The 15,167-nt window shown below is 43.1% G+C and overlaps 1 protein-coding gene across 7 annotated transcripts in view; it reads left to right on the top strand.

Annotated features, from left to right (window-relative positions):
- The window catches only part of USP12 (ubiquitin specific peptidase 12), a 57,416-nt gene that overhangs the window by 24,381 nt on the left and 17,868 nt on the right, over nt 1–15,167 (top strand). For 3 of the 7 annotated variants that reach the window (XM_053307459.1, XM_053307458.1, XM_053307457.1), the window contains exons 3-7: nt 1,207–1,420; nt 3,075–3,304; nt 10,891–10,967; nt 11,375–11,458; nt 13,126–13,323. In XM_053307459.1, the coding sequence (XP_053163434.1) occupies nt 1,207–1,420; nt 3,075–3,304; nt 10,891–10,967; nt 11,375–11,458; nt 13,126–13,323 (803 nt within the window). The remainder of the gene's footprint in view (nt 1–1,206; nt 1,421–3,074; nt 3,305–10,890; nt 10,968–11,374; nt 11,459–13,125; nt 13,324–15,167) is intronic. The other 4 variants (XM_053307462.1, XM_053307464.1, XM_053307461.1 and 1 more) reach the window with 2 other exon arrangements.

Here is a 15,167-nt window from a genome sequence, read left to right as displayed (position 1 = left end):
TTGACTTGGACTTCAGTTATTCAAATGAGACACCAAACTGTGTCCTAGGGCAGTGCTTTCCAACTGTTCAGGGATTCCTCTATGAGAAGTAAAAGCAAGCTAGGTTCCCTGAAAGAGAGCTTGCCCATCTTTACCAATTCTCCCCTGTAATATACAGCCACAAGAGCACGTTGTTTGATCCACACCATAAACTGATTTCATTTGAAAAAGTTTGTTGTTTAGATAACTTTACTCAAACCTATTATTTCATTGATCTGAAGGTGCAATGCTGCTAAGCAATTAACCATAGTTAAAATCCACGGACTCAGAAACTCTTACCCACCTGCAAGAATACCCCCCCCCCCTTCTCTTGTCCTTAACCATGGTTCACTGTTACTTCTGCACAGGCACTAACCTTGGCTAGCCCTAACTGGAGTTCTCATTTAAGCAACATTTGAAGGGAGGTTGAAAACCCTGGTTAAGAACTAAGCTGGTTCAAGTTAACCAAAGTTCACACTGGAGTAGCCATAGCGTAGTGGTTAGAGTGTTGGACTGGGAAGACCTGAGTTCGAATCCCCATTCAACCATGAAACTCACTGGGTGACTCTGGGCCAGTCATGTCTCTCTCACCCTAACCTACCTCACAGAGTTGTTGTGAGGATAACAATAAGCATGTACACCGCTCTGAGCACCTCGGAGGAAGAGCGGGACATAAATGTAATTAATTAAGTAAGTAAGTTAAGGCTGACAATGAAAGGAAGCAAGGATATATACTGGACACACAAATGGGGAGTGTATAGTCTTGTGTGCTATTTCCAGTCCATTAACCATGCTAAAGAGAAAGGCATAGGCCCCTGGATAAGAAATGTCTTATGGTGTGAACTTTAATGTTGACCACGTTAATATAGTTTTATGCTTAGTACAAACAGAACAATAAAAGGCATACAGAGTCTTTCTGGTGCACTCCCCAAAGTGATGATATATGCATTCCAGAAGGACACTCATTGGTTACTGGATGCCTCTAAATATTAAACAATTACAACAAAGAAGCCAGATGGCACAAAACATGTTCCTGTTTTTGCTGACTACTAAATATGCTACTAGTTGATGGCTGTTATACTTCAGTACCCCCAAATCAATACTAAATGTTTCAGTATTCATTCCACTTGCTTAGTAGACAAATCTTCCTTTCAGTCTGTGCTAATAGATCATTTCCGTGTGTTCTAGTTTGGAAATACTTGCTACTGCAATTCAGTTCTTCAGGCACTGTATTTTTGTCGTCCATTTCGAGAGAAAGTCTTGGCATACAAGAATCAACCCAGAAAGAAAGAGAATCTCCTCACTTGCTTAGCTGATCTCTTCCACAGCATAGCCACCCAGAAGAAAAAAGTGGGAGTGATACCTCCAAAAAAATTCATTACAAGATTGCGGAAAGAGAATGGTAATGCTTTACTGTGCTATTTATATTTGTAAAACATTTGCATCTATCGGTTTTATTCAGTTAGAAAGAGGGTTACATGCCTGCCCTTTCTCTTTTTCTTTTCTCCCTGCCCAGTATTCATTCCCACTGTTCTTTCTAAACTGATCTTTGGAGCTTGAAGCTATGACATTTTGCTCCCACAATTAAAAGTACCAATCCTGTTCTAGAAAATGGGAGCAGAGTCCAGTAGCTCTGCCACTTTTGTATCCACCTGCCATCCTTTTTCAGTCGTTTCCTTGGTTCTAACAGTGCACAAACAACCCATTTGTTGGTGTTATGGGGGGGGGCATATATGCCCCATCCCCCTCTCTGTGTCCTCATTCATGCTCCACAAGGACTTTTTACTTGCCAAGGAGTTCCTAAAGGGAAGGAAGAACTCTTGCCTGTGCTGCTGACTGACATTGTTCCCTCTCCTGACCTGAATAAGTGTCAGCTTTAACTTCCAGTGCACCATTGCTGCTGGTGATAAATGAAGAAAGACATGGTGTTAATATATTATATTGACTATGGCAATGACTTAAAACTGTTTTGTAGTAAGAGAAGTGTTTAGTTGAATGATCAGATTCAGGAGAATTCAGATTGGCTAATGTTGTTTATGTTCTCAGTTGCAAAAAACAGCATGTTCAACAATTGCTTGAACAATTACAATTTTAAAAGTCCTTAGACCCTGTAACGAGTTGGTTTGTGGGTAAAAGGTAAAGTGTGCCATCAAGTCGGTGTCATCTTCTGGCGACCACAGAGCCCTGTGGTTGTATTTGGTAGAATACAGGAGGGGTTTACCATTGCCTCCTCCCATGCAGTATGAGATTATGCCTTTCAGCATCTTCCTATATCGCTGCTGCCCATAGTCTGCCCATAGTCTGGGAAACATACCAGCGGAGATTCGAACTGGCAGCCTCTGGCTTGATAATCAAGTCACTTCCCTGCTGTGGGTAGGTGGAGTTCATTTGCATGTTTACATACTTGAGCCTCCAGAATATGAAATTGGATTACAGGAGTTCAGTTGCACAATTAAACTCTGCTGAGTAGAGAGACACTTAACATCCACACTTCATTTGGGTCACTAGTCTTCCAGTGGCTGAGAAATGGGTTCTGATTGTTCAGCATTTTTTTGCACTTCTGTTTTGTACATTCTATCTGTATCTGAACAATATATTGTACACACCATTTGAACAGTATTTTAAAACTAACAGAATAGGCATTGCTATCAGTGTGTATGCACTGCAAGGGGAGTATAGTGCATTGAACCTTGAGGAATGTAGTGACCCTGCATGTGTACACACATTTAGCTTCTCTCCATGAGAGGTCATCCAGTGCTAGGGGCAGGCTTTCCCTCACAATAACTGTGCATCTAAGGGCTTTATTTCCCATAGGAATTTCCCCATAGGCAACTGTTCATTTTAAATGGAAGAATGTAGAAGATACATTGGTACAGAGCCTAAATGAAAAATCAGACTTGTTTCTGTCTTCATTGTTGAGAACTGGTTTCTATATATCACTAGATTTATTTATTTATTTAACTTGTATACCGCCCAAACTTTCGTCTCTGTAAATAAATAAGATATTATTTGTTTTTTGTTCAGCCATGTAATAGTCCATCATAATTTCTTTCTAGAACTTTTTGATAACTACATGCAGCAAGATGCACATGAGTTCCTGAACTATCTACTGAATACAGTTGCTGATATTTTGCAAGAAGAGACAAAGCAGGAAAAACAAAATGGGCGTCTCCCTAATGGCAGCATTGACAGTGAAAACAATAATAGTCCACCAGACCCAACATGGGTTCATGAAATCTTTCAGGGAACGTTAACCAATGAAACAAGATGTCTGACTTGTGAAACAGTAAGTCTCTTAATTAAAGAGAAAGAACTCTTATTTCACTTAGCATTGATTGTGTGTGCCTGCGTACATTCTGGCCTCTGTAAAGTCTTTGCAAATTTGATACACTACTTTTTTGTGTTATTTGTAAGTTCCTAAAGCATGACTCTGACTGGTAGATGAGTTTAAAAGACCCCACCATCACCTTGTGAGAGAGGGGGAAGGGAGAGAGGGAGAGAAGGGAACTGGGTATAAAGTATCAATTTGAATTTGAATTGTGTGAAGGCAGAGGAAAAACCAAGCCCTTAATTTTATAGTCTCACTTAATGATTTAAATTGCCCTCATAGGGGAGAGAGTAATAAAGAAATCCAAGTGTTTCTTGTTTTTGCTCTAACTTTCATATTTGATGTTCTTTGTAATTTTATTATTTATTATTAATTGTACTGCTTTTCAGTAAAATTCTCAAAGCAGTTTACATAGAAAAATAAGATGGTTCCCTGTCCCCAAAATGGGGTGTGTTGAGTTCCCCATTGCTCCCCTATGGTCGAAACAAGCAGAATGCACAAACTTTGCAACCCTTCTTTGAAAAATATTGCAGAACAGAAACACACATTCCCTACCAACACATTTTGCCAAACACACAGTCCAAAAATGGCCAAAAACGAATAAATGACCCAGAATCCACTGCTAGCCTCAGTGCCTGTACTGTAGTAACATCACTGGCCCAAATTGCTTTTTCACACAATTGGCTCTTCATTTCAGCATTGGCTCCTTATTTCAGCTGCCACAACAGCACCCTTACAGCAGCAAGCTTAGCCATAAGCTCAACTAGAACAACATCTTCAGCCACATTTTGACTGAGTACACCTTGCAAGGCAGAGCAGACCACAAGTTAGTCTCAATGCCAGACATGGAGCTTATCACAGCAATCACCAAGAAATATTACACACAAAGCTGAGCTTCCACTGTCCATTTCTCAACACAATACCATCTCACAAAAAGACCAACCACAACTCAAGGGCAACAGGCAGGCGCCCAAGTCCTGCCTTAGTCAATCTGAGATCCAGAAAAACCAGACAGTTAATAGCAAGCAATAGCACAGCAAGCATATTGCACTTATTCAGTGCTGAGAAAACCACAGAATCAAACATCCCATCTTTCTATCCTGCCTGCCATAGAAAGACAGGAAGCAGTCATGGCCTGATGGACCAATAGTCTGACAAAAAACAAAGCTTATACTCTTACCATAGGAAGAAGTCTTCTTTCTTATCTTCTCCTTTAGCATACATGCCTGCCTGCTTGCCTGCATCTGGGTCGGGGCACTGTTGTGAACAGCCTGGCTGTCAGTAACACAACTGTAGTCTACCAGACTACTTCAGATTCGTTATCCGTGAGATCACGTGCATTCGGGAAAGAGAGCGTTAAGAAGCGTCCCACACATACTAGAATTTAAAAAGCTTTATTGAAACTATTAGGGGTGTGTCCGAACCGGTCTGGAGGCCATTCTAAAGGCCTCCGAACTTCCAGACCGGTTCGGACTTGGCCGGTCCGGGTCCGGGTGGGGGGCCTTCCTTTTAGGGCGGGGAGGGCTTGCTTACCCCTCCCGCCTCTTTGACCCCTCCAGCACCCGTATTCTATTGTATAATTGGGGCGCTGGAAACCAGCCGCCTCTGCCACCCCCCCGCGAGCGGATTAGGGGCAAATGAAAGCTACTCCCGCCCCCGAGTGCTCACCATGTTTGCCAAAAAAAGAGAGGAGCTCGAGAACAGAGCTCCTCTCTTGCCAAAGTCTCCGGCCCAACTGGGGCCTTGGGCGCGCGCGCACGCGCGATAGGACTCCTCAGCTAATGGAACTTTTGCCGGAGGCCCGGTCTACCCGCCGGGAAGAAGCCGGGTAGACTGGGCCTCCGGCGATCGGAGGCCCGGTGTACCCGCCGGGAAGAGGCCGGGTAGCTTTCCTTTGCCCCTAATCCGCTCGCGGGGGGGGGGGGGGGCGGCAGAGGCAGCTGGGGCGGCTGGTTTCCAGCGCCCCAATTATACAATAGAATACAGGCACTGGAGGGGGCAAAGAGGCAGGAGGGGTAAGCAAGCCCTCCCCGCCCTAAAAGGAAGGCCCCCCTTCGGTGCCGGTCCGGACTGCTCCGGACCATGCACATCCCTAGAAACTATGATTACACTCAGGCAACTAAGCACACAAGCATGTAAGCAAAATACTTATTAATTGTAATGTAGAGTTCTCAACAACATTTTAGAATCCTTCATCCTCACTGGAAACAGTTAACATGCTAAAGGCATCTTCTGCTCTGAGTACATTGGAAATACATTCCTGTCTGGGCTAGCAGCCAAACTCAGTCTAATCTCTTCTACTGTATAGCAACAAACCAAAACAATTCCCACATAGCCCAGTTCTAGCAGAAAATGGCATTCCCTTAATTAATCTAATGATTTCTATGACAGTTAAATCATACCAAGAATATAATGCAAGGCAATTCCAATTCTTAACTAGAAAAGAGCATTCCTTTCTGACTTTTTAGGCAGGCAATCTACTAAATGCTGAATAATTTTAAAATCAAGTTCTTCTCATTAAAGCCAGTTTAAAAAAAGCTTGCCATCTTAGCTAGACTGTTACCTTTGATTTATTCCCCAGCACAATGAAAACATTTCCTCCGCTGTCTTTCTTAGCCAAACTTCACAGCATGAGCGCAGGAGTGGGGAGAGAGAAAGTTCAACCTATCGTCTATAGCAGGGATTCTCAATGTTGGGTCCCTGGATGTTATTGAACTTCAGCTCCCATAATCCCCAACCAAAGGCCACTGGAGCTGGGGATTATGGGAGTTGAAGTCCAGTAACATCTAGGGACCCAACGTTGAGAATCCCTGGTCTATAGAGTGAGATGGAAAGAGTTGAGAGATGGGAGGGGCAGAGAGGCTGGTTACGTATTAGATGAGCCAAAAGCAAGGGGGAGAGAGATGAAGGGAATGAAAAGGAGAGGAAAAATGGCGATGCGGAGAGCAGACCGAGGCAGAATGCTGTTAGACCAGCTCAATGGGCTGAGAGTGGCCCTTCTGGGAAGCAGGGAAGACAGAGATGGAAAGAAGGAGAAAGAAGATGAAGGTAAGTTTGTTCTGAAGGAAGGCATCCTTACTGATAATACTTACCGGTCAGCGCCAGCTGTCTTCACAGGAGTCTATGGGGGAGGAGTGCCGGGAGGCTGCGGGCTGTCCAGGCAGCTTAAGTAAATTTGAAGCAATGGCTAGGGAGCATAAGCTGGCTTCCCAGATTGACTTAATGGGGCCAAGGATGTGTCTCACACATCCAGCTCCCTAGGGTTCTGACCAGGTCTCCCTCCCTGGTGCGTCTGTGAGTGTGTGTGCTTTTTTCCTGTGTGGGAGGGGTAGGTTCTTTTATAACCTTCCCCCCAAGCTGGTTTGTCATATCCCAGATCCAAGACAGTCGCCATTCTGAAGTAAACATTTTTTGGTCTCCCACCCTTCATTCTAGTGGGGGTCCGGCTAACATGTTTACTGAATTTACATGGCAACATCCCTGTTATGTCCCGCTTGACGGCCTGTGGTAAATTCTTGAGCCTTATTGATGTCTCCAGTTCCAAGAAATGTTATTGGGATATATCATGCAAAGAATTGGTATTAAGAAATAGCATATAAGAAATGTTATCAGGAGATATCCTATAAAAGTAATTCAGCAGTTGCAGTGGCGTAACAAGGCTGGAGTGGGCCCAGAGACAAAATTTTAAAATGTGCACCTCGCTGATACACACACACACACACACTTCACATTATTTGGTCATGTGACTTGCCTCTGGGGGCCCCCTTGAGGCGTGGGGGCCCCCAGGCAGCTGTCTCCCCTTGCCTAATAGTAGTTACGCCCCTGAGCAGTTGCTCTGTGAAAGTATATACTCCAAATGCATACATGTACTGATATCTAAAATGTAGTTTTCTAAGATCTTCTAAATATGATTAACATAGCAAGTTTCAAGCCAGTTCTCGTGATTGACATCAGCATAGCACAATGCATAAACAAACTCCAAGGCAGGACGGGGTAAATTTCCCTTCTCCTCAGGCCTTGACTGCAGAATAAACAATTCCATATAGTAACATTGGTTCAGCAGAATCAAAGTTCACACTCCGGTCTCTTGCGGACCAGCCATTTTAGACACAGGCCTGAGTTTTACCTTTTGTAAAACTCTGCTGCTGATCCCAATCCCAGGGTGCTCACCACAGCACCAGTCCATATATTACACCGCCCAGAGATCTAAGTTTGGGTGGGGTATAAATTTGATAGATAGATAAACTATCATAGGCTGCTGCAGCGGCATGTGTGCGTGTCTGCTGCATGTATCATCAATGGGTGTGGGTGACCATGAATCACTCTACCTCCATGGCCAGCTTGGGATAGCCCATCAGGGGGAGGTTGGCCTTCAGGAAAACCAGCTGCTCTACCATGTCAGCATCCATGCGTGTGCAATGGGGTGTCACCATGCCCCTGGCCATGGAGAGCACTCTCTCACTCTGGACGCAGGAATGAGAGGAATTGTCCAGCAACTGCCACCAATTCTGGCCAAACTTGATGACGCAGTGTCCAAAATTGGATCAGCTCTCTATCCTGGCCTATCTCCTGCAGGTACTGCAGTGCACACTGGCCAGCAGTGCTGCAGGGCTCGATGAGCTCCTCCTGTATGCCTGGCACTAAGGAGCCCCTCCATGAACCACCGGGTGGAACGTGGAGGCGGAACCGCCAGCTCACTTGGCCCTGCCAGGGACACTACACTGCTGGATTGGGAAGTGATAGTAGTACTGCTGCTGGGGTGGAATGCACATTAGCAGTAGGCACTCGAGCACACTCTCCCTGGTTATGCTCCAGTCTCCTCTCACTTGGTTGCCTAACCTCTGCATCCAGGAGGTCCCTCCACCTGGGCAGCTGGTCAGGGTGCACCTCTTTGCCCTTCATCTTTGGGTCACTTAGGCAGGACAAAACATGCCTATGTTTTGTCCTGCACCGAAGTTGTGCTGAGCCGATCCATCACTCCAGTCCTTGGCCGACCTGCCAAGGCAATTGCTTCCCCAGTGGTCAACGTGGTCTGATCGAGGATAGTAATAATCTGGGTCGTGATCCATTGAATCCATTAGAATGGGTTCTGTGCCTGCGCAGAAGCCTCTCAGTGTCTAGTTCTACAGCTCCTTTTCAGTGCCTGTGCCTCGCCCCATGTGACCATGTGGCTATTTAAGGTGGGAGGAAGTGCAGGCACCTCATTTCCTTTGCGACCACCGTAGAGATTGGTTCGCTCAGTTACTGCGGCTCCTCGGTCTGAATAAAAGTTTCTGCTGTATTAGCCACATTTTGAGATCCAAGGAGGCATGTTTCACTACCTTCAAAGCAACCCACCATTGATTTAATGAGATAGGGTATCCAAGATCATTGTTCCAAAGATATTGGATATAATCAGTGGCAACCTTATCAGTGTCATTAAGCTTCAAATAGAGCAAAGTTACAAGCTTGGGTGCATCCAACAGATGTTTCAGATCTAATAATAGAAGTGGAATTTCAGAAGCTGGAATAGCATCAGGACCAAAGAGCCATGATATTAAATGCTTTAGCTGAATAAACTGCCAGCCAGCACAGTGGTTCCCAAACTGAGAGCCTCCAGATGTTGCTGAACTACAACTCCCATCAGCTCCAGCTACAATTTATTGTGACTGGGGATGAAGGGAGCTGTAGTTGAACAACATCTGGAGGCTCCCAGTTTTAGAACTACTGAACTAGCATTTAAAGATAGATCAAACAGCTCTCAGAAAGTCAAAATATTTAAAAACACCTTCAGAACAGATCAACTGATCTCGCGTGATGATGTTGTGGGAGGCCCAGTTAGCCCAATAAAAAGATGTACAAGCAATTTTCAAACAGGGATTCTCCCACAATGTAAGCTTTTCATCCTAGAAAGGATCAAAACCATGTCTAGAATCCAATGTTCTCCATATATGCTTTAACCACCGTTTAACCTAGATCTGCGTACAAATGATGAACTGAGCACCTGCCAAGATTTCAGTGGAGTCAGATAATAACTTCCAAGCTGTGCCCAAGGGGTGACCGAAACCTGAGATTCATTGTTCCACCCCAAGACTGAATAAATGCCCAATGATACATCTGAAAACACGGAAAATTAAATCCACCTTCTTCAAGAGGTAGTTGAAGTTTACAAAGTGAAAATCAAAGTGAATAAGAAATGTATTGTTCTCCATGGTGAGAAAACAAGAAGTACATTTCAAATTTATTTATTTATTATTTAATTTATATACCGCCCTTCCAAAAATGGCTCAGGGCGGTTTACAACAAATTTATCCCAGTCTTTCTGAATCTAGCTTACTGTAACATGCATCCATGTTTTAAGGGAAACATCTAGCAGTTTGTTTGCATTAAATAGAAGTGAAGAAAGAGTAGAAATGTGACTCTATAAATTGTGACTCTGTTTCAGGTCCAGTATCAAGACTGCATAGATTTCCTGCTCAGTATGATGGAATCCACATTTCAGTAGAAAGGGTCAAAGAAAAAAGCACCTGTGGTGTGACCCCTAAATTACAATCTAATGTTCATATACTACTTTTATCAAGAACAGTTAACATACTATGCATGCATAGTATGCATGCAATTGATTGCTGGGAAATCTAGAACCAGCAAACGGAAGTACTTTTTCACACAACGCATAATCAACTTGTGGAATTCTCTGCCATGAGATGTGGTGACAGCCAGCAACCTGGATGGCTTTAAGAGGAGTTTGGATAACTTCATGGAGGAGAGGTCTATTGACGGCTACTAGTCGGAGGGCTATAGGCCACCTCCAGTCTCAAAGGCAGGATGCCTCTGAATACCAGTTGCGGGGGAGTAACAGTAGGAGAGAGGGCATGTGGCTTCCTGCCTGTTGCTTCCAGCGGCATCTGGTGGGCTACTGTGCGAAACAGGATGCTGGACTAGCTGGGCCTTGTGCCTGATCCAGCAGGGCTGTTCTTATGTTCATCTGCAAATCCTGTCACTGCCTGAGCAAGGCAAGGTTCCATTCTCATTTTGTCATGTGCTCTTTTGTTAGTATTTACACATGGGGCATTGTTGTACAGAAATGATCTGTGTTGTTAGACTTAAAACTCATGAGACAAATTCCCAGTTCACCAATTCATTTTCTTTCTGCTGCTCTTTGGAGAGCATGCAGAGTTCAGAAAACTTTCAGATCAGAATTCAACAAGTGTTTCTGTACAGTAGGCAAAATGGTCTATTGCTTTTCTTCCATAGTGGACATACTTCCACTGTAAAAGTAGAAGGGAAACTTAAGAGGAAATCCTCAAAAGTGGCTACTTTTTTTTTTAATGACTCTGAAAATAGTGGAAAGAAAGAATACTAGTTAGCAAATGAGAATATAATGTTCCTATTCCTATCATCCTCCTCCTACGCCAACAATACCTGTTAAGAGGCTTTCAAGATCATTTACCATAATTGCCTTTTATCACCACAAGCTAGTTCATTGGTGGGTCACTGAGATCTTGTGTTAAAATGTATTTCATGTGAAGGCAAAGGATAACTCACTTATCTTTTTCAATTTGCAGATAAGTAGCAAAGATGAAGATTTTTTAGATCTTTCTGTCGATGTGGAGCAAAATACTTCAATTACTCACTGTTTAAGGTATGGGAGGTATACAGAGATTTGACTGCTGATTCTGTGCCTTCATAATAATGCAAGCTAACTGAAGAGATGAATTAGATAAAATTATATTTTATTGGGCCAACTTAGGCTGGTGTTGAGATCATCAAGGGTTTGAGTATCACTGAACTCTTCATACTCTACATTAACTGAACTTGGTCCATTAAATAACATTCTACCTACTTTGTCTTTCCAGTCTTTTGTGAACAACAACTTAATCCCAATCTTTTAAATTTAGAGTGCAATGTTTTTATTGCCATTTCCAATTCATTGCAGAGTAGATTCAGATGAGATATCTGGTGGCTGCTGGGCTACTGATCTGTTGATATGATTGTTAAGAAATCTGAGTAAGTCTGTCTTGCATTTTGATGGATGTTCTTTTGTTTTAGGGGTTTCAGCAATACAGAAACCCTGTGCAGCGAATATAAATATTACTGTGAAGAGTGTCGCAGTAAGCAGGAAGCACATAAAAGGTATCGTAAGCATATATTGTAAATTTCATAATTTGTTGTTTTTTCCCAAATAGTTCCCTTTATGTCATGTTTAGAGAGTTCAGTGGAACAGCACTAGTACACAAAAATATTCTGTAGTGTGGTGTTTTGCTTTTTTGTATGCAAGGTATTTGAAATTTAGTGGGCGTGCTCATTTTACATGTGTGACTTCTGGGCAAGTGGGAAGCAACTCCCTAACCTTCAGTATAATTTACAATTCTAACCCTGTCTTCACTTTCCCCCAATATTTCCCAATTTATTTGTTCTGTAAATTGTATACTCTTAAAGTGGTTTAAGCTACAAAGCCACTGGGTTACAGGTGTCTGAACAAATATTATTTGGAACAGCTGAACAAAGCAATGTGAGATGTCAAAATGCAATTGGAGATGCTGATCACAGTAGATTTTAAGAATGTTAAATATCCTGTCCTTAATACAGTCTATTTGGCAAAGACATGGGGGTCATTGAGAACATCCGTGCAGGTATTATCAGTCTGCACAACATTAAATGGGATTTAGATTCAGGTATATATCGATATTCTGCTCCAAAGTGTCAACTATGCAGGACTGAATCACAGAGGTGTGAGTGGCACATTATTATTATTACTACTACTACTATTATTATTATTATTATTACTACTACTACTACTACTACATTTATATCCCGCTCTCCCTCCAAGGAGCCCAGAGCGGTGTAGTACACACTTAAGTTTTTCTTCACAACAACCCTTTGAGGTAGGCTAGGCTGAGAGAGAAGTGACTGGCCCAGAGTCACCCAGCAAGTATCATGGCTGAATGGGGATTTGAACTCGGGTTTCCCCAGTCCTAGTCCAGCACTCTAACCACTACACCACGCTGGCTCCCCTTCCTCCCCTTCCTATCTATCTATCTATCTATCTATTTGCACCCTTTTGCTAAGGAATGTGAAAAATCATACCAAGCAGAGCAGCGTGGTGTAGTGGCTAGAGTGCCGGACTAGGACTGGGGAGACCTGAGTTCAAATCCCCATTCAGCCATTATACTTGCTGAGTGACTCTAGGCCAGTCACTTCTCTCTCAGCCTAACCTAAATCACAGGGTTGTTGTGAGGAGAAACCTAAGTATGTAGTACACTGCTCTGGGCTCCTTGGAGGAAGAGCAAGATATAAAAATGTAAATAATAATAATAATAATAATATTATTATTTCACAGGGAATAAAAATACACTCCCCACCTTGGCATTATCTGTAAGCAGTAAATACACTTATTATGGGAGTGACTCTGTCCCAAACTCTCAAAACTGTTTGTTAATGAGTATCTGCTAGTTTGTGTTTTGCTTTTCCTCAACTCTTGTCATTATTTAAATATGATGGGCAACATTCAGACTCGTTTTCACTCATTACTAAGCAATGAGTGAAATCAATGAGACAAGTTGGTCTTTACTAATGTAAGTTCCACTGATTTCAACGGGAATTGGTATGTTGCCCAATATTTTGAAAAAGCGTCACCACAGTTACCAGTCTTATACAGTTTCCAGCAGTCAACAGTTGGTAATGGCTGAGATAATATGTTAATGTTTGAATTTATTGTAATATTTGAAGGCTATTGGCAAAACAAGCTTAAAACCAGCTGTCATGGAAATAGTGTAGTGATCAACTTAACTTTGTTTCAGGATGAAAGTGAAAAAACTGCCTATGATTCTAGCACTTCATCTGAAGAGATTTAAATACATGGATCAGCTACATCGATATACAAAACTCTCATACAGGGTGGTGTTTCCCTTAGAACTTCGGCTATTTAATACATCAGGAGATGCCACTAATCCTGATAGAATGTATGATCTTGTGGCTGTGGTAGTTCATTGTGGAAGGTAATAAGCACACAGTATTACACACTAATACAGTTGACCTATTTGGAAATAGTGCTTTTGTATTTAAAAATTCCCAAAATATGATCCCTTGATGGCATATGAAATTACGTATGGAGTTATGTGGTAAGTGGCAGCATTGTTGTTGGAAGTATAAATGAGATGAGGAAATAACTTAGTCACATAGCTGTGTTCTCCTAAGCCAGGGTTTCTCAACGTGTGGGTCCCCAGATGTAATTGGACTTCAACTCCCATAATCCCCAGCCCCAGTGTCCTTTGGTTGGGAATTATGGGAGTTGAAGTCCAATTACATCTGGGGACCCACACTTTGAGAATCCCAAAAGCCATCTAAAGGCTAATTCTGCCTGAGTGGCATAGCTTCTGTCTGACCATATTCTATGCTACTCCAGTAATGTTCAAATATAGAAATCGCATGGGAGGAGCATATCATATAGCAGCTAACGGCACCCCTCCTACATAGTCTTCCTATTCTATATGTTGTTAGAGTGGTGTGGTAAATAGCAACCACATCACTAAGATAACTGAAGAGTGAGGCCTTTGTGAATGATAAAAATTTATATATATTAAAAAATTATACCCTGCCTTTCATCCTAAGACCCCAAGGCGGTTAAAGAGATAAAAACAATGCAATAAAAACATTCAAACAGAAGAAATACAGCTACAATTTTAAAAAGAGCAGGAGGCAGTTCATTGGCCAACAGCATGAATAAAAAGGACAATCTTCATTTTCCTCCTAAAGCCTGGGAGAGAGGGAGCCATGTGGGTCTCAGCTGACAGCGAGTTCCACAGCCTGTGGGCAATAACTAAGAAGGCCCTGTGCTGCTTGCTCGACAAATGGGCAAAATATCCCATCTCCAGCAGTCTTCATCAAATGAAAGCTGGTACACTTGTGGTATGTGAGATGTTTTTGGTGAGATTGAATGGAAGTGATTGGCATGTGAGGTCTCATGGTTGCCATGTCCCTCTAAAGGATTTTGGACACCCAATCTGATGATGCATGTTTTCCTGGCCATTTAGAAAATATGCATTTTTTATGATTAACAAAGATATGGATATCTTTCAATGTCATACAGTTAAGTCTCCCAAATTTTGGAATGTTCAGAACTCATCATTATGATAGATCATACAATTCATTTCCTACCATGGACTGGCAGTGTCATATATTCTAAATAAGAACAGCTGACAGGAAACTCCAATATTATAGATGCATTGTGAGAAGACACATACCATACAAACTACTGGGATGTAGCATGGTCATTGTACTTTGCTTTTTTAATTGTCTGCATTAATAGCCAATTCTCCCTCAGAAGAGGGTTGTATCCGTGGATCTTGGGATTGCTTACGACCTCCTGCTCCAAGACAGGGCCAATCAGAGACTTCTCCTCCTACAGGAGGGCGAGGCGATCCCCTTAGTCTCCAGTTCTTGCCCTGTCTCGCTCCGGGAAGGGTCTGCTCCACGTTGCTCCACTATTCTTCCTTTGGGCTACATTGTGGATTAACCCCTTCAATACTCAACAGTTGGGCAACGGAATGAGGGCACTGGGAAGGAAGGAAACCAAGTGGGCAGCCTTGTTACCTACCGCGACTCCCAGCGCGCCCTGCACATGGCAGCGGAGTCACCGCGTGGGGAGAGGGAGGCTTCCTTCTCCCTCTCCGAAGATTCCGTGGCACATGCCGTGTGCCACGCCGAGTGGGTCACGGTGATCTCTCCCGCACCCGTGACTCGGGCTGGCAAGGCAGCAAAGACAGCAAAAGCTGCAAAGCGCAACAAGGAAAAGGTCTCCAAGAAAAAGGAGACCGGGTCGCAGGCAGGCTCAAAGACCTCT

The sequence above is a fragment of the Hemicordylus capensis genome, chromosome 3 (genome assembly GCF_027244095.1).
Source record: "Hemicordylus capensis ecotype Gifberg chromosome 3, rHemCap1.1.pri, whole genome shotgun sequence".
Taxonomy (NCBI): Eukaryota; Metazoa; Chordata; class Lepidosauria; order Squamata; family Cordylidae; genus Hemicordylus; species Hemicordylus capensis.
The sequence above is the reverse complement of the archived record's forward strand: the minus strand, read 5'-3'. Positions and strand labels throughout refer to the sequence as shown.